Source organism: Scomber scombrus, chromosome 19 (assembly GCF_963691925.1).
Source record: "Scomber scombrus chromosome 19, fScoSco1.1, whole genome shotgun sequence".
Classification (NCBI taxonomy): Eukaryota; Metazoa; Chordata; class Actinopteri; order Scombriformes; family Scombridae; genus Scomber; species Scomber scombrus.
This window is the reverse complement of record NC_084988.1, coordinates 14,834,476-14,855,633: the sequence shown is the minus strand read 5'-3', so window position 1 is coordinate 14,855,633 and position 21,158 is coordinate 14,834,476. Positions and strand designations below refer to the sequence as shown.

The 21,158-nt window shown below is 44.2% G+C and overlaps 1 protein-coding gene across 1 annotated transcript; it reads right to left on the bottom strand.

Moving 5' to 3' along the window:
* Nucleotides 1–309: 309 nt before the first annotated feature.
* Nucleotides 310–20,289, bottom strand: rtn1a (reticulon 1a). Its single transcript, XM_062440354.1, has 9 exons — nucleotides 20,061–20,289; nucleotides 12,242–12,973; nucleotides 10,705–11,391; nucleotides 2,925–3,132; nucleotides 2,684–2,822; nucleotides 2,442–2,511; nucleotides 2,060–2,106; nucleotides 1,910–1,968; nucleotides 310–1,231 (listed from the first exon to the last, which is right to left on the bottom strand). Exons 1-9 carry the CDS (start codon nucleotides 20,281–20,283, stop codon nucleotides 1,189–1,191), a joined length of 2,208 nt encoding a protein of 735 aa, XP_062296338.1. The 5' UTR covers nucleotides 20,284–20,289; the 3' UTR covers nucleotides 310–1,188.
* Nucleotides 20,290–21,158: the final 869 nt, after the last annotated feature.

Here is a 21,158-nt window from a genome sequence, read left to right as displayed (position 1 = left end):
AACATTAGCTGATGAGATTCAGCCTGTGTAACCTGTTACAGTGCTTCAGCACTGGTCATTAAAACAGTTGGTTGCAACAGATGAGGCTTGAGTCTCCATTCAAACATAGTCTCATTTGACCCAAGTTAAATTTGTCGCACACACACACTCTCCTACTACGAGACCAGAGGTGTGTCTGTGCCAGAATTCAGTGGCATGTATTTATAGCTCCCCATTCCAAGTGTCCTGTCCAGTGTCTCCCTGTATACTGTAAATTCTGCGCAGCTCAATGAGGTGTTATCACTTCAAACTTAGCTGTGGTGTCATACACAAACTCATCTTCAACTGTAAGTCATCTCATGAAGGCAAACTTGTTAGTAAAAGTGGCTGAGAAGAGTTATACATCAAGGTACATTTATTTTTCTTATCCTTGTAATTAAATACATACTGTAAGTGCAAATAGTTAAAGAGTCCAGGGTCTAAAGAACTACAGAGTATAGTTGAACATAGTACAAAGTTGGACAGTTATTCAAACAAGCTAAATATCACCAGATACTCCTTGTCTTCATAGTAGTTGTACAACTACCTAAAACATGAGCGTGTGTATTGTTCCTTATGGTTATACAAAAGCAAAAACCCTACAATTACCACATCTAAGACGCATATTGTTAAATTATTTTGTGCTTGGAAACACCAAAAGGAAATAATTTTTGATATTTATATATATTGACATATACTGAGAGAAGCCCCATCTGCTAACTCAGAAACATTAAGCAGTATTTAACATTGGCAGCAGAGCACGTCTGTGGGCATTTAGCTTTTTTTGTGCCAAACCGTACACAGTTTGTGGTAAGCACTGCAAAGCAAAAATGTAGCGTTATTTTAAAAACGGCACAAAATATATCAAATATTTACCCAAGGCTCGACTTCATGCACTTTATAATAAGCAACACAAAAAAAGTCAGTTTCTTTTGTTTCGAGTTGTGAACTTGTCTACCCTAGAAACAGGATTATGTACGTGTGACTCGTGTGTGTTAGTGTTTAGACTGCTATAGACAGGGTGAAGGCTTCTCCAGTGGATGCTTTTAGAGAACACCAAGATGACATAGCACTACGCTCCACAGATGACCACCAGGCTCTTCAACAGTAAGCGAGCTGCCTGCCTCTGAGCTGGACTGGACTGTCAGCCTCTCTGTGAGACGGACAGGTCTACTCCTCCTTTCTCTTGGCCCCTGGGATCTTCGCTTGTATCCTGTACAGAGAAAAACAGCATTAATACCTTGTTTCCAGCAAGATATTTATTCAAGATGAAGCTCTGCTTGTTCTGCTTCATTTTTTGGGGAGCAAAGCACCTGCTGTTTTTGTTCTCTCCTTTTATGGCAGGAAGTAGAGCCAACGCGTCAAATTTTACTGGAATTGGAAGCTGATAGTGGTCAGTTCAACAACTGACTATCAATTTGGCATCAATTAATCCTTTGGATACCTACAGACAAACTTAACTTTTTCATTTTCTGGGTCAAGACAGACCCAGTAATTATAGAATAACTCATTTCAGACATTTCCATCAAAAACAATCTTCAACAGACTTGATACTCCAAACTGTTTGGTTGTGACATGAATGAAAGATTGGTTTTCTGACCACACATTATTTTCGGAAACCCCCTCATCCACACCGCTACACACATTAACACCTAGAAGTTGCCCTGTCTTGCATTTTGGCCGCTGATTCTAATAGAGGAGCTTCTTTTACTTTCCTGTCTAGGACATTAAAATGTGTCCGACCATGATCAAACCTTAGTCAGTATAAAGTTCTCACTTTTTCTGTAAGCTCTGTACTTAATTTCCTTGTTTGGCTTTTGCAGGTTACAGCTACATTTTGTTCTTACATGGACTATGTGAACTTTGAACAAAAAGTCTGGCAAACACTCACTTTCCCACCACAGAGTTGACATGGGTCCGTATTAGTCCCACATATTGATCGATCTGTGCCTGAAAACATAACAAAAAGAAAGGAAATAAGTATCAAACATTTTCCAAACCACGTTTAACTTTTATAAATCATAGCACAGAAAATAATCACCTGATGTTTCTCGTAGACCACAGGCATGGTGAACATGGAGACCACAGCTGCAGAGGCACAGAGAGATTAAAGGTTAAAGTATTCTGACCTACAGTGGGAATATGTTCAAACAGAAACACTGGTGTCAGCACAGCCCTTGGTACACCTCAACCACTACACTTATCTAAGATAAACTGGAAAAGTAAATAGACATTGTACATATTCACGGTGAAGTAAGTGTGTCTGACATAAAAGGCAAATACAAATATCCACATCTTGAAATGATCAAACTTCTGACAGAAAAGACTAAAGCTGAAATTTCATTCACAGTGGCGGTGCCTGGAAATTCGTAGGAGATAAAACTGAGAAGAGTGAGATGTGTAGTGAGTCTGGATGACCTCACCTAGGATGAGCAGTGTCAGGCCGTTGAAGAGAGCACCCACATAGGTGAGCAGCCACATCAGCACAGCAAACTGAAATACACAGATACAGGGAGTAGTTAAATCTAATTTGCCTGCCCGCTTGACATTACAAACATGCATTATCGGATTGATTCGGTGTCCGCTTTCTTAGTTTTATGATTTGCGGCTGAAGCTAAAAGTTTGGCAATTGAGTTAGGGTCCATACAGTAAGAGTGTGTCAAACCTTCAAGGAGTCGACCAGATCTTGTACGAGGAACAGCCTACGAAGCTCCCTCATACAGGTGTTGGTGTACAGCAGGATTTTGTCGGCATATTTACTAATCTGGTCCTGGGATAGAGCAATTTCGATCTCCAGGTAGGCCCTGGAAACAAATACAGGGACAGAAAACAGAGAAAATACCTAAATGTCAAACACCTTTTTAAATGAAATCCAGTCTCTTGTCTTTCAACCTTCTGTTACTCACTTGAAAGGATGTCCCTCATCGGTCTTCTGCACGGCCTGAAGCACAGACTTGTAGATCCTGAAACTGATGGTTGCAGAGAGGGCTGCCAGGGCTAAGTAGGCTCCGACACTGACCACGCTGAACTGGGTCAGGGAGAAGAGAAGCAGGAGCACGCTGCTGAACACGGCCCCCGACTGCTTCACATTCCTCCAGTAGAGCAGGTCAATAGCTGTTGGGGGGGTAAAAGAAGCATAGAACATGAAGAAACAGGGTTAGGACCCATCGAATGACCTGACCTCACACTCCGTGACATGTACTGTAATGTTAGGCCGTATCCTTTTCAAAGTGGATAAGGGCTGCTGCGCGCTACACACCACACATTTGGGTCAAATAACTGGAAGCTGTTCACAACCCAACGTCCTCTGGAGAGCTCCGGCTATCACGTGATCCTGTTTTAACTCAGCTTCCTAACCCAACTTTTCATCAGGTTGGACTGAGCTGTGGAACTGGAAGGTGAAGGTGTCTGGGTAATGAATCGTCAGTTCAGCTCCTTTACCCCTATATATAGGGCAACCTTTGCTAAGATAATAGCTGACTCTCACTTGTTGAGCAGTCTGTGTTGCCACACTCCAGACCGGTGGGGCTTCATATTTGCATCTGACGTGTGCTTATCGCCAGTGTGGCACCTGGTCTGCTCTCATACGCATACAAACATACATACAGACAGACAGACTGAGACGACCATACTACCTCTACAGCCGGCTTGCAGACCAGAATTAATGATTGACCTATAGCTCTGTGAAGGCACAGGCAGAAATAGACACACTATCAGCTGCTCACAGATAACGGTTCAATGTGACCTGGCCAGCTCTGTGGTCAGTGATGAAGGATGACGATGCTTCAGTGCAGTATCTCACTACGCAGTGACACCCTATGTGAACCAAATCCTTCATACATACAGCTGAACAGCAACAAAGGCAGCCGCACATCATGCTGCACCGTCTTCCCTCCGCTCCAATATTTCTCGTCTTCTTTGGTTAGTCGGGCTTGTAATTCAAAGCTGCTAGCACAGATGAGAGAGAAGTGAGAACTGAGGATTAGCCCAGTGTACCATTACAGCTCCAGTGGCCGACATGCTCGTCCTCTGGCAGTCGTCTGTGTCGGCTGGCAACACTGGCTCGTTTCCATGAGAACTGTCGGCTGCTTGTTTTACCTCTGCTGAACCAGCTGCCTCCCCCACCATGACTGCGGCTCTGACAGCGCTGGTGGAGCTCACCGTTCCTGCCACTACTGAAACCTGGAAATCCTTCACATTACACGGAGGCGAGCACAAGTTTTGTGGCCGTGCAGAGGAAAAGAACAGCTCCTGGGGTCCCTTGTGTGTCTTACTCTTTCTCTCTGAGCTGTCCGCCTGCTGGCCTGCTCTAATTTTAGCCGTGGAGCTGTGAGCAGCATAGTGATGACGGCCATCTTTGCTCTCCACTAAAAGGCATCTGTGGATGCCAAAAAGAGAGGCTAAACCTGGGAGGCAGAGAAGTCATTGTGGCTATGTGAATCTCTGCTCTTACACACCATAACTGTTCATACACTGAAGAATAAAACAGGTCTTCTCTTATCAGAAACCAATAATGACAAACTTACCCCCCCCCCCCCCCCCCCCCACTTACTATCAATCAAATCAAACACTATCATTCAGTTACAGTGAGATCCACGTGCCCTAACTGCTGCTCTCATGCACCACTCCCTACAGAAGCCAAACTAACTGATTTGAATGGAGATGCTGTGAGAGGAACACACACACACACACACACACACACACACACACACACACACACACACACACACACACAGGCACAGGTAGCTTATCCAGCAGCTGTAACAACACACAGACACAACAGCCCTGCTCGAGAGACAGGTGTAGACCAGCGACAGTGACCGTGCCTTGTGATGCGCTGCACAGGCTGCACGCAGACTGAAAAGCTTTAGCTAGTGCAGTAGAAGCATGTACTGACCTGCGGCTCCCATGGTTGAACAGGGAAAGAGGCAGCTGCTTTATTCACGGACAAAAGGAGAGCACTAAAGGGGGAGTCCCCCCCCCCCCCCCCTGCACAGGAGGGGAGGGGCCACTGCCACACCAGCAAATCAGCATCCGGCTAACACAGGGGGACTGAGGGAGGGAGGGTGAAGAGGGGAGGAGGGTGTAGGCGTCTATGGGGCGCGGTTGCCAAAGAACCACATTGCAATCCAACGCACACACAAACACACACATGCAAATACACTCTCTTTTATTCTCAAGCAGCCCCGCTGACACGTGACAGACTGCCAAGCAGCGACCGAAATAAAGACTATCAAAATGGGGAAAAAAACTCAACTAGTCTTTTTAAATGTATAAAAGATCAAATCATGTGACTTCAGTAGCGAAAGATGAGAAAACAACCTCGCAGTCCGTAGCCACACTCCACTGCTCCATTAAAACGCTCTGGTGGCAGGGATCTGCCGAGCACCTGCCTGATGCAGTTACCATAGTTACCATGCTCCATTTTCTCCCCACCGCTCACAGAGAGATGGAGAGACGGAGAGGAAGGGAGGGGCCGAAAGGGGAAGAGGGAGACGAAAGAGCGTTCCTTTGGGAGCATGGAGAGATTCATTTGCTCTGAATCTGGGGAATCGGTGTCTCCACACCCCGACACATGAAGACTGCCACTCCCTTTATTGTGAGGCACAAAAGGACAATAGCAGGTTTAACACCAGGCCTGCTAGCTGTCAAGTGTGTGTGAAGAAATAAGAAAACATTTATATAAAAAGTATAAAAAGCCTTGAAGAACGTTAACAGTGACACATCACAAAGCCAAATTGTGTGTCTGATTTCTTATTATCCTGATATTTATATTAAGGCACGCACTAGACATAGAAAACCCAGTTTATATTGTTACAGTATCAAAGGACGAGAGCAAGGGTGACAGTTTTATGTCATGCAGAACGAACAGGATGTTGAATCAGAGCGCAGAGGAAGTTCAAATGCAGCCTCGTGACTCTTCCCTCTGATATTCAACACACGCCTAGCGAAAACCAGAGCAAACGATTAACACCAGTGACAATAATATGATTCCCCCCGCCCCCCTCCCCCTTTTTCTGTAGTGAAACTAGTTTAGCCTGACCTCATTAAATCACTGAAGACGTCCTTGTGGCCTCAAACAAGCCGTCAGCTAGAGTGAGCTAACATGCAAAGAGACTTCAACTGCTAGGTAGGACTTGAGTGTCAGGCTAGGACTTTAACATGGACTTAATATGGTGATTATGAATGTCCAGTTTTTGTTATTAAAGGGGATATAGTTCAGACTTTTATCCTCACATGATGAACAAAGCCGTGTCAGCAATCATTTTGTGCAATAGCAGGAAAAGTTTCATCCATCCACAGCAGGATACAATCCTGTATGAATGTATCTCTCCTATTAGATCTTCCTGTATCATTTCACTTTTTTGACTTCTAAGCATAAATCAAACCATTTTATGTCAAAACATCTGAACTACTCTCTTCTGAGGGTCGAAGACAAAATACTCCCAAACAATTTAAAAATAACTGCAAATTAAATCAAAGTATTGCTAAGTCTTTACAAAGTTGCAAATATGCAACGTAACGCCACAAAGGGTCTCTAAGATTTGACTGTTACCAAACCAGAAACCAGTAAAGAAAATGTGGCAACGTGGACTTTACAGACACCTATATAGACCTAATATGTAGGCTTCCCAAATTCACAAGGTGGCACACATCCGCCACAAGGCACATGTAAACAGTGAAGTCTGATTGTTGACCTACACCATGTCTATGCCTCAGAAGATCTATTAGCAGTTGTGTCATCCTAAATCACAGATGTAAAATGTATCATATTGAATCAATCATATATGCATGACTCAGTTTTGGATATTTCTGCATCACTGTCAATATTCCCGGGAAGTCCGGTGGCAGTGAGTCAGCACTGCGTTTGCAGCGAGAATGACTAAACATAAAAATGCCTTCAGCTTCAAACTGCTCAGTTTCATCCTCTGCTGTGCTGACTGCATCAGCTTAATGTGATGCGTTGGTAATATTGTAGACAGATTCAGATCTGACAGACTATCATGTTTCATAGTGTCAGTTTTGGTTAAATTAAATGGATAATGAGTCAGTGGATTAATGACTAATGGGGATTTTGACATTAGGATGTTTTTGCTTGGCTGCACATCTAAAAATGAGACACTGTTGTGTTTGTTTGGATATAATAATCAGATCAATTTATTGCATTTTCACTGCTCTCCCAATCCTAAAAAGATGGCAGATAATAAACCACATCTAGTGTGGAGGAAGGGGCGCCATTTTCTCTCATGCTCCCTTTAATGAGCCCTCCATGCTATGGAAACAGGCAGACGGAGGATGCTCTTCTCCGGCCCAGTCTCTGCAAGGTGCCATGGCAGCCGAGGAGATAGGGCTGATGTAATCAGGATGGGTGTGCCCCGGTTACCATGGAGACAGTCTGTCAGTGCTGTCCGGATGCTCTGGCTGCCTCGTTACACAAAAACAGAGCGTACGCCATATAAAATCAGCTCCCCTGCACGGTTGCATAGCGGGGAGGGTGATAACAATGACACGCCTTAGTCTACAACACTGGCATCCATATTAACATGCACCCAAAACAGATGGCTCCCAGCATGCTCGTGTGTATACGCTTATTTTCCAAAACACCCACCAGCACCTCTCACCCACTCTCCTCTTTGTTTTTTTTCCCTAGACGCACACACATGCAGCAAAAAGAATCTGTCATCAGGGCGTGTCCTTGTACGAGGGGGGTGCAGGTAAATGGCATTGTTCGATTCCCCTGTATTCGACAGATATGATTAGATGGCAAATGTACACATGCAAGGCGTAACCAGAGACGCACGTTCAACACTGCACGCCTAAAGTGTCATGAAAATTACCTACATAACCTACATGCAGAGATAGCTGTCTGTCTCTCACAGCCACAAATCACAGACAATCAATGAGTAAATCACAGTAAACACATCAGTACCCTGGCCCTTCCAGCTGCTCCAGGAGGCTTCCTTCTTTGTCACGTCTGCAGCGGCCTGCATGCTGGTGATCTGTTTTGTCCCCGTTCTCTCTCTCTCTCTTTCTCTGTATCGTCTCCGTTTTCTTCTTTGTCTCCCTCTCCGGTCGCACCGATTCACTCACTCATCCCAGGAAAGGCATGAATGGTCGAAAAAAAAGGATGCTGGGAGCGAGGCTGAGATGACAGCGAAGGGAGGAAGGGAGGTAGGGAGGGAGGGAGGAAAGGCTTCCAAGGTGCTGCCGGCTCGCGGAGCACACAGACTGATGCCGCGGAGCAGCGCTGGCTAGAAAAGAAGGAGCAGGGAAAGTGCGTATGTGTGTGTGTGTGTGTGTGTGCTGGGGGAGGGGGGTGACTGTGGGGAGGTAAAATTGTAAACACCACACCACAGTTGCTGCTGCAGCAAACCACCCATGCAATGATTAAGAGCCTAAGGGGGCCAGAGGATGGGGTGGGGGGTGATAGACAGAGGATAAGCTTTTTTCTTGAAAGGGAAAGTTTCCTAGCTTTTACAATAAAGCCCTGACGTGGTCTCAGTACTGACTGGTAATAGTGGGGGTACAAGCAGTGGGAGGATTATCCCACATATGCTTTAATGTGACACCAAAGTAGCCAGATTCATTGTCATGTACTTTATAACATGCTGCTCTAGCCTACCTTGTTGCTTGTTGATATTCATAGTGTAAAATAATAACATTTTGTGGTCTAACCTCTAATATAAGAGTACAATTATCACATAATACAACATGCTGTGTCATCAGAAAGAATGAGTCTGCTGTCATGTTACACACCAGACAGGATGCAATATCAGTGTTTTATGAAGGCTTGACACCATGCTGCTAAGGAAAAATTTGGCAAACACCCACCTCTGTTGCTTTTTATTTGCACAGGACAATATAAGGTTGTAGCCAGAGATTCAAATAGCTGTTTCAACTATGACTCACTGATAATTGAAGAGGCAGAGTGCTTTGTGCTTTAATAATTTATGCTGAGAGACACTGTGCATTACAGCACAATGCTCCTTGTTTGGTGCCTTCAGGATGTGTTTGTGCTTTAAGATTTCCAACTCAAGTCTATGACTGAAAAAGCGGCACAGGATGGTTGAAAAGCCTAGCGCAGAAGAAACAGCAGAGTCACTGTGGTGTCAGCATCGGGCAGAAAACAATCCCCTCGTGTACAGTTTGGAGATAACGTCATGTTGCAATCCTATCAAAGCAGTGAGGTCTGTCTCCTGTCCTCCCCACTGCAGACAGCCACACCTCACACCTTCTGCTCACTGCAGCTGCGAATGGGCCTCAATGCCAGTGCCAACTGAGAAAAAGCAGATTTCTATAAACCAGACTGAACACGCTACCCCATCACTGTTGCTATGGCAACTGGTGTGGAAGTGCACTGACTGATGGAAATTATATCTTCTAGTCTTCATTGGAGCAGCAATGACAAAGGGGCACTGCGCCCTCTAGCGGTGGACAAAAAAATACACATGACCTGCTTTTTAGCATTTCCAGAACCTTCTTACAGTCTGCGTAAACAAAACAAGAGGAGCTGCATCAGCTGGCATTCAATCATGGCATGAACTTATACATTATAAATGATACATTATACATGTTACTATTTATCTGACTCAATCATCATGTGATGTTGGAGCAGGGAGCCTCATTTGTTAGTTTCAGGAAATCCTCTCTTTGGAGGCCACGAAGCAAATAACATTCATTCAGATGTGATTTCTTACGTTTGGAATGTAAATTTATGTGGAAGCCTTCAAAGCCACTATGTAGGAGTGTGCCCCAGTTTTGACATCATAGGATTATGTAAACTCACTGTGTACAAGGGCAGAGCAGACACAGCAGCAGCCAATAGAAGTCAAGATGCTCATGCCAACATCAAATGTGCAGCTTAGACAGCATTAACTCCTACTGACGGTGACATGTCTGAGTTACCTAATCCCAGTATGTTAATGAGTGCTGTAAGGAGCCACATGCTGTTAAGATGCAGAATAATCATTTTTTTCTCAACATCTCCAATGCTATATTTTATTATGTGCACATTTCCATTGACAGCAAAGAGCATTGCTTATAGGTTTGACAGTGTAGCTGTCAGGTTTATTGCCAGAATGTGAATCATTGCATCCTCACTTCGCTTTTTAAAAAAAAATCCCTTCAAATGCACCACCAGGGGGAAGCAGACTTCAGGAAAGCATAACACGAGCACTTCTCACCCACCCCTGGCACAGAAGCACGCACAGCAGTGGAACATCCCATCTCCTTTAGCAGTCCTTTTTTTTTTTGTTATTTTCCAGCCTTCCAACAAAACAATGGCACAGCACACCATGCAGGTAGCAACCAGAAGGTAAACAAAAACAAGTACGGTGCACGTGATTTGATTAGTAATACACTGCCAGTGATTTCCAAACGGTTTTTAGAAGCCCTAGATATGATGAGGAAGGTTTAGACAACAAATGCACATGCGGCAGCTCTTTCACTCAGGCACAAAGACACATCAGCAGATACAACGCTACCTGTTCCACAAGCTGACAGCATTATTTCTGGAAAGCCAGTACTCAAAATAGAGGCATATTAGCCAAGGTGAAACCACTGCAACAATGAAAAGATTACAAACATGTTTTGTGAGATAATACTTCCACGAAGAAACAGCAGCACTGTAAATTGTTACAGTAGAAGAATACAAAGTTTTTAAAAATCCAGATTTATCCGACTAACCTTTTTGTTTGCTTAAGCCTTCTGGGAAGATGGGGGCGGCGGGTTTTCCTAGGTCATCTTTGCCCTCATTGGTGTGCTTGAACATGTCGTCCTGGTGGGGCCTCTCTGATCGCACCTCTGGGGGCACAGCAGCAGTTGGGGGTTTGGGCTTGCTGAGGCGATCCTCCTCTGTTTTCACCGGGGTCTTGACCTTTTCTGTGATCAGAGGCTCGGCTGGCACCACCTCAGGGGCACTTGGGGCAGGGACGGTACTGGGAACCAGGGGAGAGGGAGTACTTACTCCTTGTTTGGGGCCACTGAAGCCCTGCTCTCTCTTTGGGCTCTCTTCAGACGCAGATTCAATGAAGAGATCACTGTCAAGCTCTGCTTCTCTCTCCTCCCTCAGAATGCTGTAGGCTGTGGGTGGAGCGTGGTTGCCAGCCAGGCCGCAACCACCCTTGGCGACTGGGGGATTGTCAAAAGGGCTGTTAGGCTGGCTGAAAGCACTCTTGCTTTTAGGCGGCTGGGCAAATGGGTTGCTACTGGCCTTGGGAGGCTCCTCGTACACCAACTCAATCTCTGAGTCTCCAGACTCTGCACTGCTGCCATCATGCTCCCTGCTGCCGGCCTTTGTGCCTGGACTGCTCTTGGGAGCTGCAGGCTTCATTGCGTCAGCCTTGAACATGTCATGAGAAGGGAATTCTTTCTCTGCAAAAAGAAATGTAGAGAAAGAAATAAGCATCAGAGTCTTCATTCACATTACAAATCTAGATATAAAGCATCTGCACATACAGTCAAAGATGGGGGTTAATGTAGTATTCCTTCATTATGTTATTTACATATACCTTAAATATATCTGACCAGAGGTGGGAATATGAATAGAGTTACAATTAGTGGATTAATTGATTAGTCAATCAACAAATTTGCTTAAAGAAAAACTTCTTTTGTGGTTGCAGCTTCATGAATGTGAGTATTTTCTAGTTTCTTCAGTCTTCCTTGAAAGTTTGGGTTGTACAATGTTGTTTGGGACAAAACAAGACTTTGGGAAAGAGTGATTGATATTTCTTACCATTTTCTTAAATGATTTAAACCAAAAAACCTATCGATTAATCAAGAAAATAATCAACATTAATAATAGCTAATTGAAATAATAGTTAGTTACAGCCCTAGATATGACAATATACTGTTCACTGTGAGATGTAGAGATTTAGTCCCACTCTGTTTGCACTGTGTTAGTGATCCCTCTCAATGTTTCTGGGCGTGGTAGGTCATTGTAGATGATGCTGCATGTGCAATATTGGATTTCCATCTGGTTAATTTAATTTTTTTCTAATTTCCTACTGATAGATTGTACTGTATGTCATTATCATGGTACAACATTATATGTAGTGACCATGATAGATGATTTTATCCATATCACCTTCACCTATGACAGGTGTGTGTGTGTGTGTGTGTGTGTGTGTGTGTGTGTGTGTGTGTGTGTGTGTGTGTGTGTGTGTGTGTGTGTGTGTGTGTGTGTGTGTGTGTGTGTGTGTGTGTGTGTGTGCGCTGTTCCTACGTGTTGGTGAAGCATTGGGAGTGGAAGCAGGGCTGTCATCCTCTGGCTCTGATAGTGTCACGGTGGGAACACCCTGTAAGCCCACACTAAGGACGTTTTCACGCTCAGACACAGTGACTGGAGGGAGGGGCTGCTGTGGCTCGACCATGGCGGCTGGAGGCTGAGACTCGGTCAAAGTGATCTTCACGGGGCTGGCTGTCTGTGGAGTGCCCCCCAGGTTACGGTAGGAGCGGTAGTCTGACAACTCTTCATCAGATGGCTCCTCCACGTAGGGGAAAGAGTGGGAGCCCAGTGCTGGACCTAGGTTCTCCTCTTCCTCTTCCTCCTCCTCATCTCTTCCGGGGTTCTTATCTATGTAGCCGCCCAGCAAGTCACGCCCGGTCGAGCTTGTGTTCATCAGGCTGTGCAGAGCCCCCTGGTGTTGATCATGGCGCTCATCCCCATGGCTGATGTCCATGTAGTTGTAGGATTCTGTCTTATCTAAGCCCATCAGAGATTTTGGCATGTCATCGGTCAGGTCAGAAGTCATCTTGGTGCTGGAGCTGAAGCTGTAGGTGTCAGTGGAGAAGTGGTCCAGGGCAGAGGAGCCAGAGGAGGGCTTGGAGGACTTCAGGTCGTCTGACAGGTAGGAAGCCTCTTGGCCTGATGTGAAGCTCTGATTGGATCGCAGGGAAGTGTACACATCACCGTCGTCATTCATAGGCTTCCCAAACAGGTCAGACATGGAGTCATCTACAGAGACCAGCAGGAATAGAGAAGAAAGAAGTGAGACACAGTGAGGATAGACGCTCTCATATCATCATATTACAATGAACTGGTTCAGCTGTACTTTCTGAATGAAAGGTTGCTCGAAAAAACAGACGACTGACACCGCTCTCTGTGTCACACCATCAAGTCAAATCATCCTGTGTCTGAGCTTGATTAATAACAACATCTAGTTAAACAAGGCTATGCTTCAGTTGGTGCCGCTGCCAGGAAGAGGGGCTGTGGCACTGTGAGAGCAGCACAGTCAGACTGGGTGCACGGCTGACTAGATCAGTGAGGCAGCAGTAACAGAGGGTACTTGTACCCAGTGCAGGACAAAGGGGGATTGTTCAGACCCCAAAAAACACACAGTGCCACAACCAGAGTCTGTTCTGAATCATGCAGGCAAAGAGCTGTCTGTAGTCACATCTCTCCTCTGTAATCACTAATCCTGCATCTCCCCTGACAACTTACACAAGTGTCACAAAAATGAACACACACACACACACACACACAGATATGAACAATATACTGTTGTGCGAGCGAGCATCTAGTCTCTCTAAAAATGTAACGTTTAAGCTAGGTTGACACAGCAGTTCAATAATAGATGTATAAAATAAATATTTCACACACTGTCATTTTCAAGTCACACATGCAAAACTGAAGAAATAATGATCACAGTTACAATTGCAGCGTTAACTCAACTACAGCTACATTAAGGATCTGGACACATACAGCCAGTGCATGTGTTAACTGTGAATTTGTGTGTGCTCTGCTGTGAAATATCACTCAACATCTCACTGAATAATTTGTTACAATGCTGCAGGGAAGCATTAAAAACACTAGTGTTACATATGTGCTGCAAAACAGGAAGAGACAGACTTGATAGGAATGTTATTTTAAATCATCAGATCAGAAGTCAAGGTCAAGTCAAGAATTCAAATATGTCCAACTTCCGGTCTAACTCCACTGAAAAACACACTCCCACACATGTTCACAAACAAATAAACAAGCATTTAATACCCGCACGTTAACACGCATGCAGTGTAAATATTTCTGTTGTGTATTTGTCTGAGTTTACACTTTCATGAACTAGGCTCCTCCTCCTGCTCTCCAGGCCTGCTTCTCCCAGGGCAGCGGTGGTGTTATAAATAGGCTGGGTCCAGCTGCTGGGCTGGATGAGGGGGAAGTTTTTAAAATCGCAGCCTTAGGGTTAGCTCCCGAGGATGCAGACTGACTGACAGAAGACCCAACAGGTCAGGACGTCCCCTCCCTCCCTCTGCTTCCTCTGAAAAGCCCCACCACCCTTCCCCTCTGCTGTCCTTCCTACTGCTGCTGCTCTCTCTGCTTACGCTGTTGCAAACAGTCATTAACAATACATCATACCGCAGTACAATGGCATAAACACTACACACCCAGGCTGGGACACAAGGCGGAGGGATGGCGTGACATGCTGGAAAAGCAAAGCCCATACGCCCCTGTGCTTCAGGTTATTTTGTATTTATGCTCAAATGTCTTACAGAACTGCACTGCTTATGGATTCGGGCGGTATGTAAAATAGACGAGCACAGCTGGTGAGCCACAATCAGTTTAGTGACACGAGTGCCCTTGGTGAACTGCTAAAGCAAACCAGTGTATAATCCTCTTAGTCTACTACCATGGTATATGTCCCCTCAGTCATCACCCTGGCAACACCATCATAATCTAACACTCACTGACTCACTGTACAAATATCTACTGTGCAGATGTGGGAAGCACTCAGAGCCACTACTAGCTGTAAAGAGAGGTGAACCAGTAATCCTGTTGAGTCCTAACTGTAGGCAACACGCCCCCTTTCACCATCAACCCATGTAACAACACAGAGTAAACTCACCAGCAGTTGCATAAGTCATCTGCATCAATTAAGAGGCTGGATGCTCCTCTTTAATTGCCACGAGGGCAACTGCTCTGACAAACTTGGTGTGTTGAGATTGAGGGCATTTTGAATCTGCCGATATGGCGTAGCACCCAGACACTGGAAGAAAAAAAAAAACAACCCTACAAGGCGGAGGCGAATGCTTTACTGTGCTGGGATGGGATTGGATGTGACAACAGAGGAATTCTCGGCTCACACTGTGGCCACACAACATAATCATGTCACTGAAAGGATGGTGCAGTTAAATAAATAAGTCCTGTGAAGGGGCAGTCCTTTTGTTGTTCTCTGTGTAGCCGGTGCAGCCCCGAAACTAATGCAGCCTGACAATCTGTGCTATGCCAGGCATGGGCTCCTAATTATCAGACTACAGACAAAAACGTGAGTGGAGACGATATCAAAAGCGGCTAAGTTGAAAAATGAATGTATTACCACTTTGAAATGAAGGGTTAGCTGGGCTGCATGTGGGACTCAGTGCACAGTGGGCTTTTTTCCCCCTTCAAGACACTTCTTGCAGTTATTCAAAATGCAATAAAGTAAATCAACTCACATAGATAACAGAAAGGGTGTTAAAATTGAGGAGCTGCAGAGAGACATATCACAGGGTCTCTCACACAAACAGCTGCAGTATGTTTGCTAGACTCAAGAATATCGTATTGTTTCACTTCCTGCAAGCCGGGAGTCAATGCAGAGACAAAAGAGACAGTACTGCTGGTTCCAACAAGCTGCTTTAACTTTCAAAGGAACAATATCTGTCAGTATGTGTTGTCTGAGCACACGTCATCAGTATTTCAGCACTATACTTTTAAGCATCTGTAAATCTGCTGCACGGTAACAATTGGATGACTCCATCCATGACCTTTCTCTCTACTGCAGTGTTGTGTTTCAGGAGTTCTGTTTCAGTCCACGACCTTCTGGAAACCAATCCATTAAAACACTAACAGGGCTCCTCTTTCAAAAGACATCTACGCCTTTGACGTTAAATAATATACTGTAGCTTTTGTTATCGGCATTGTAATCACTTTCTCAATGTCGCTCTGCTTTTGCGTTGTTGCACCCCAGTAAGAAATTTGTAGCTACTTTAGTTCCTGCAAAGTAACATCACTACAAAATCTAACTGATTTTGACAAAACTAAATTCATGTTACATTAACTATTATCTTTTTTATTATTAATCTGGGGGGGAAAAGAACTGAATCAAAATGTGATTCATATTATGATTCAATTGTCATTATGTGTGCTTGGAACAGTTTTACTGGCCTCTGCTTGTGATGTTTATGTTCATAATTTATTGATTAGAATATCCTTGGCTGCACAAACACATGACTGCTAGTGTTTAACTATCCCACTTTAATATCTGTTAAGTGGAAGAAAATGGAGGCCGTCTGAGAGCTGAGGCACAAACAAAACTACTAGCAGAGGTCGATAAAAGAACAGCCGTGCTGAGGGACTCAACCGCTCTGAGCTGCATTGATCCAAGACAAAAGAGACATACAATTACTGTAAGAAACGTCCACCTTTTTTTTTTTTAAAGAAGAAAAATCACCAAAGGCCACACAGGACACATGTTGTTCCAGTGGCTTTGACAGAGACAAATCAATCTGGAGAGTGTTTAAATAAGAGTTAATTGGCCCCCATTCAGATTGTGAAGCTGTAGTGCTTACAGTAGTACCTGTCGGACCCTGTATCGATTGGGGTTGAGCTGCTTGGATAGAGCTTTGTGGGTGAATGAGGAGGATGTGGGAGGATCCAGACTGGGTGTCTGCAAACTGTCTGCTTTGGGTCAGAGCTGTCAGTTCAGTGTGACTTTGGATTGGCATTTCACTGTTATTGTACACACAGAATTTGGCAATCATGAGCATACAGATGCAAGCAGGATAGCGGTCGTGCATAAGCTACAGTAGTCTACAAACAAACTAAATATATATATGAACTATACTTGTTGTAAGTGCCTCTGATCATAGTAGCTCTAATCCCATGAGCAGTTTTGCAATACTCTGCTTAGGGATTACTCTGCCCGCAGGCTAAAGAACTGGACTGAGACAGAGTGATCGCAAACATAGCATCATATTTCACACACTGGCTTTTAACTCATTTGAGGGCAAACACACAGGATCAAAAGACATAAAATAATATGATTTATTGATATAATGATAGCAGTAATGCTCTGTTGTTGTCCCCCAGCAGTGAAGCTTTTTGGAGACAGCCTGTCATGCTTTTATCTGTCCTTTTATCCCTCAGCATTAGCTAATTGGTCCTGGAGACAGAAAAAAATGAATGAGATTATAAATCCCGCAGGTAACACGTAGGATCAACACGTAGGTCCAAATCATCCTGGTGAGCAGACACACTAGTACACATCACACACATTTTAAGCCCTATTTAATTAAGTAAGGTGCGAGACAAAATATTTTTAACCACAATTGCTTATAGAAGAATAAGGTTTTTAAACAATGACCTCCGATACCTAAAAGCCTTTCTGAGAGGAAGACACTGAACTAAAGGTGTTTGTGAAGGAAAGAGCACTTCTTTGTATTATCCAGTCTGGATTTGAACTATCAGCCTTCTCATCGCAGGCTCGCCTCTTACCATGAAGCTGCCCTCCCTCCTGCCTCCTGCCTCCTCCTCCCTTTCCTCCTCCCCTGTATTATCTTGCATCTTTATCATCCATTCTGAAAAGACCTAGCACTGCTTGCCCCCCTGGGAACAGGAGCAAAGCTCTCACCAGCTAAAGGCACAAATGCACTGTGCTGGCTTATGCGGTCCAGTCGAGTCCACTAAGTGCTTTTTCTATCTAAAAGATACAGAAGAGACCCAGCCAGACATATGCTGCCTCATCCTTGTCACTGATGATATGCTGAGACGGAGAGTATAATTGACCTTCCGGGCACTGGATTACGGGAGATGTTTCTCATGACTGATGCACTTTGTTTAGACATAGAGATAAAGTGACCATTATAATGCAATGTAAGGGGTGAGAAAGAACTCAGTATAAAAAAAGAAGGATTTCAGTATGTTTGTTTTTAAGTGAGAGAGCACAAATATTACAGCAGTGGAGAGCTGTGAGGCACAACATCTGCTAATGACAAACTTCTCTGTGAGGTTTTTACGACACATTTAGACGTGCTCATGATGCCTCTTGAAAACTTCACAGGATGGGAAACTTGTGAAGATAAAACTGGATATACTGTACTGTTCTACCCTGTTGTAATTTAATACAGCTGAAATCAGCATTATCAGGGTCCTGTGGGCAGATCAGTGTTTAGGACAGGCATGGATCGATTACCTAGAGAGGCAATTCTAGACATCTCGAAGGGATACAGTTTCTGTTCAAAGGCCATACTTCAGACGCTTGAAGTATTATTTCGTGCTTATCTATCAGCAAAGAGGAGGAGGAAAGTGTGTGTGAACTGGTAAAGATGGAGGGGGGGTTTGCTGGGAGTTAATGTGTTTGACAAAGATCAGAACAGACTATAACATGTCTGGTGAAGAGGAAAATATTCACTCTGCCCTGCTAGATGTGACGAGATCTGCACTGTTCCCACCAAGAACATAAGTAGACACAGTAGATTACTTCAGTCCTATAGACACGGCTCAGTGGGAGTCGCAGCGGTAAGAGACGGCCCTCGTTTAGGAATCGAAACACAATCAGTGTGTGTGTGTGTGTGTGTTTGTGTGAGTGCGCCCCTACCGAAGTTTGAACTTGTCTGGCTCACTGTTATGAAAGTATAGCATTTGCTTTATTGACTTTTTCTAGAAAGTGTAGGCCAAATACCGACTAGACAGTTTTTCATTTCACACATGTTTTATGCTCAGTCTGCTTGGAGAGGATACTTTTTAGCTTTACTAGTACACTTCGCACTGGCTTTGGATGTTGTATTTCTGTTTTTTCCTGCTAAATTCTGTGCCTCAAAAGGATTAAAGTCTGATTCATGCATAATGCTCCTGTACTTCATGGATATAGAAAACAAATGACATGTTTTTCCTTGTTTTGGCCCAGCAGCAGCCAATGAAATGAAATAGGCATGAGCAAAAAGAAGAAACTAGGCAGCTTTTTTCCCCTCTTTTTTAAAAACATCATCTCATGAATCTTTCAGTGAATTCGTGAATGAAAGTGCAGGGCTCTAGTTTTGCTCGCCAAGCGAATAGTGAGCCCTGTTTCTCCAGGATTAAAAATAGCAACGCATGAGCCGAGCTGTGCTGAAGAGAGTGACGGACTTAGAACTGAGGTCTGCGTGATGCTCTTACAAAAAAACACAGCTACCATCATCCAATTATAGTGAGAGAAAGTTTCAATTATGGTATGAAACTGTGTGCTCTTTTGCTACTTTTGTGACCTTGCTATTATCTTTGCCCTAAAACTACAATTTCTTCCCAGCAGAGACACAGAACCTCATGCTGTCTCTACTCATACTGTCTACCCCTATTTATCCATTATATCACATTATTAATAATTTCTTCAACAAATAATGTAAAAATATGATTGACAACACCAAAACAGGAATGTAGGATAATAATAACACATTTTGATCTGTTTATAAACTGTATGATTAAGTTATTTTCTATCCAATCACTGACAATGAAAGGACTTATGCCTTTAATCTACTTCTTCTCTCTCTCTACTGTCACTACATCAATAATGCAGGTATTTAATTGTATGCGTTGTCCTTCCCGTGTGAGCTAGTACATCAGTCATGCCAGAGATCAACAGGCTATTTGTTAATGCATGTTACATCTCATCTGAACCCTTCCTACAGCCTCAAATCTCATCAATAAAATGAGTAAACCAGTGGGGAAAACAGTGGGTCATGTTTGATGTCTCTTTACTATCAGAGGCTGGTGCTACTGCAGTCTGGATGAATTCACTTTGAAGATTTCTAACTGATGTGAGAGTTGATTTGTGTTCACCCAATGGAAGTTAGTCGCTTGTATCTTTGTTTCTGTGTTTTCAAACCCAGAAGTTTTAAACTTAAGCTGGTAGACAGCATTTAGCCTATAAATCTGCCACAAATGGACTCGTCCTTCCTCTCTCCAGCTGTATTTGCACCTGCGTTATTACAGATGTGTATTTATTTGATAGGTGGCCATGTCAAACCTAATGTGGCTGAAATACGACAACCATCTATACACATTGAGACTTAACTGAGATAAGTACCCGCTTTACCTGTAGATGCAGTTTCCATAGCAACGGGAGGCCTTTTCCCGTCGTCCTGGAAAGGATGAAATTGTTGATCCAGGTCGCTCGTCGCCTCGCTGCCTCTCGGCTTGAAATCTTCCCGTAGCTCGTCGAACCGGGTCGGTGTGTTCCCAAGCAATCCGTTTCTCTCATAGTCGTCCCCAAACCACTTCCCCTCCGAGCCTAGCTCCTCGCCGGGCTGAGCAGACATGCTTTTCTTTCCTGTTTGTCGGGACAGAAGATGTTAGCCGTACTAGCTACTACTGGGGCTCCTCTCTCTCTCTCACTCACTCTCTCTCTCTCACTCTCTCTCTCTCTCTCTCTCTCTCTCTCTCTCTCTCTCTCTCTCACTCTCACTCTCTCTCTCTCTCTCTCTCTCTCTCTCTCTCTCTGCCGTTTACCGGAGCTGTGCGGTAAACTAGATGAGCTGTGGCGACTCTTTGCGCTAGGATGGGTGACGGAGACAAAAACACACACAAACACACACCAATGCGGCTCCTGGCTGGCGTCTGTCAGCTGGGTGATTGTAGACGGTGCGGTTCGCTCGGTCTGATCTGGGGGAGAAAGAGAGAGAGGAGGAGGAGAGGTGGATTTGTTTTTAGTTCAGTGCTCCGGCGGTGACGTCATGGTGTCCGAGGAGGCTCAGGGTTGGAAACACATTCATACACAAAAATGAAAGACGTACACATGAAGTCAAGTACTCAGTGTGGAGTGACACCATATGCAGAAGTCATGGATTTAGGAGCAGCAGTATAAAGACAAAAGAAGTATAATGCACAATGTTTGTCTGTACATTTAATACATAACTGTTTGAAGTGTTTCTATTGTTTTATAATAAATCAAATAAATAAATAAATAAAGCAATATCTTGCAGTGCAGCGCCCTCGCGTGGCGGCTGAAAGTTTCAACATGCCCCCCCCTAGCAACCAGACTCTTCCTGCCTGGATACCGATAAGATGCCAAACACTGCTGAACTGAGACGAGCCATTGAGTTTGTGTCATGTAATTCGTTAATTTGAGCCTACAGCTGCTAAATTAGCAACTTTAGCTTTGATGTGTGGCGACGATAAATATAAAAATAAAATA

What these genes read in the sequence shown, in the direction of transcription:
- rtn1a (XM_062440354.1), bottom strand. Translation starts at nt 20,283, where the DNA reads ATGTCTGCTCAGCCCGGCGAGGAGCTAGGCTCGGAGGGGAAGTGGTTT. An exon ending in TATGGAAACTGCATCTACAG is followed by an intron (nt 12,974 to 20,060) that starts GTAAAGCGGGTA and finishes TGGTCTCTGTAG; the next exon opens with ATGACTCCATGTCTGACCTG. An exon ending in GATGAGGGACATCCTTTCAA is followed by an intron (nt 2,823 to 2,924) that starts GTGAGTAACAGA and finishes ATTTGTTTCCAG; the next exon opens with GGCCTACCTGGAGATCGAAA.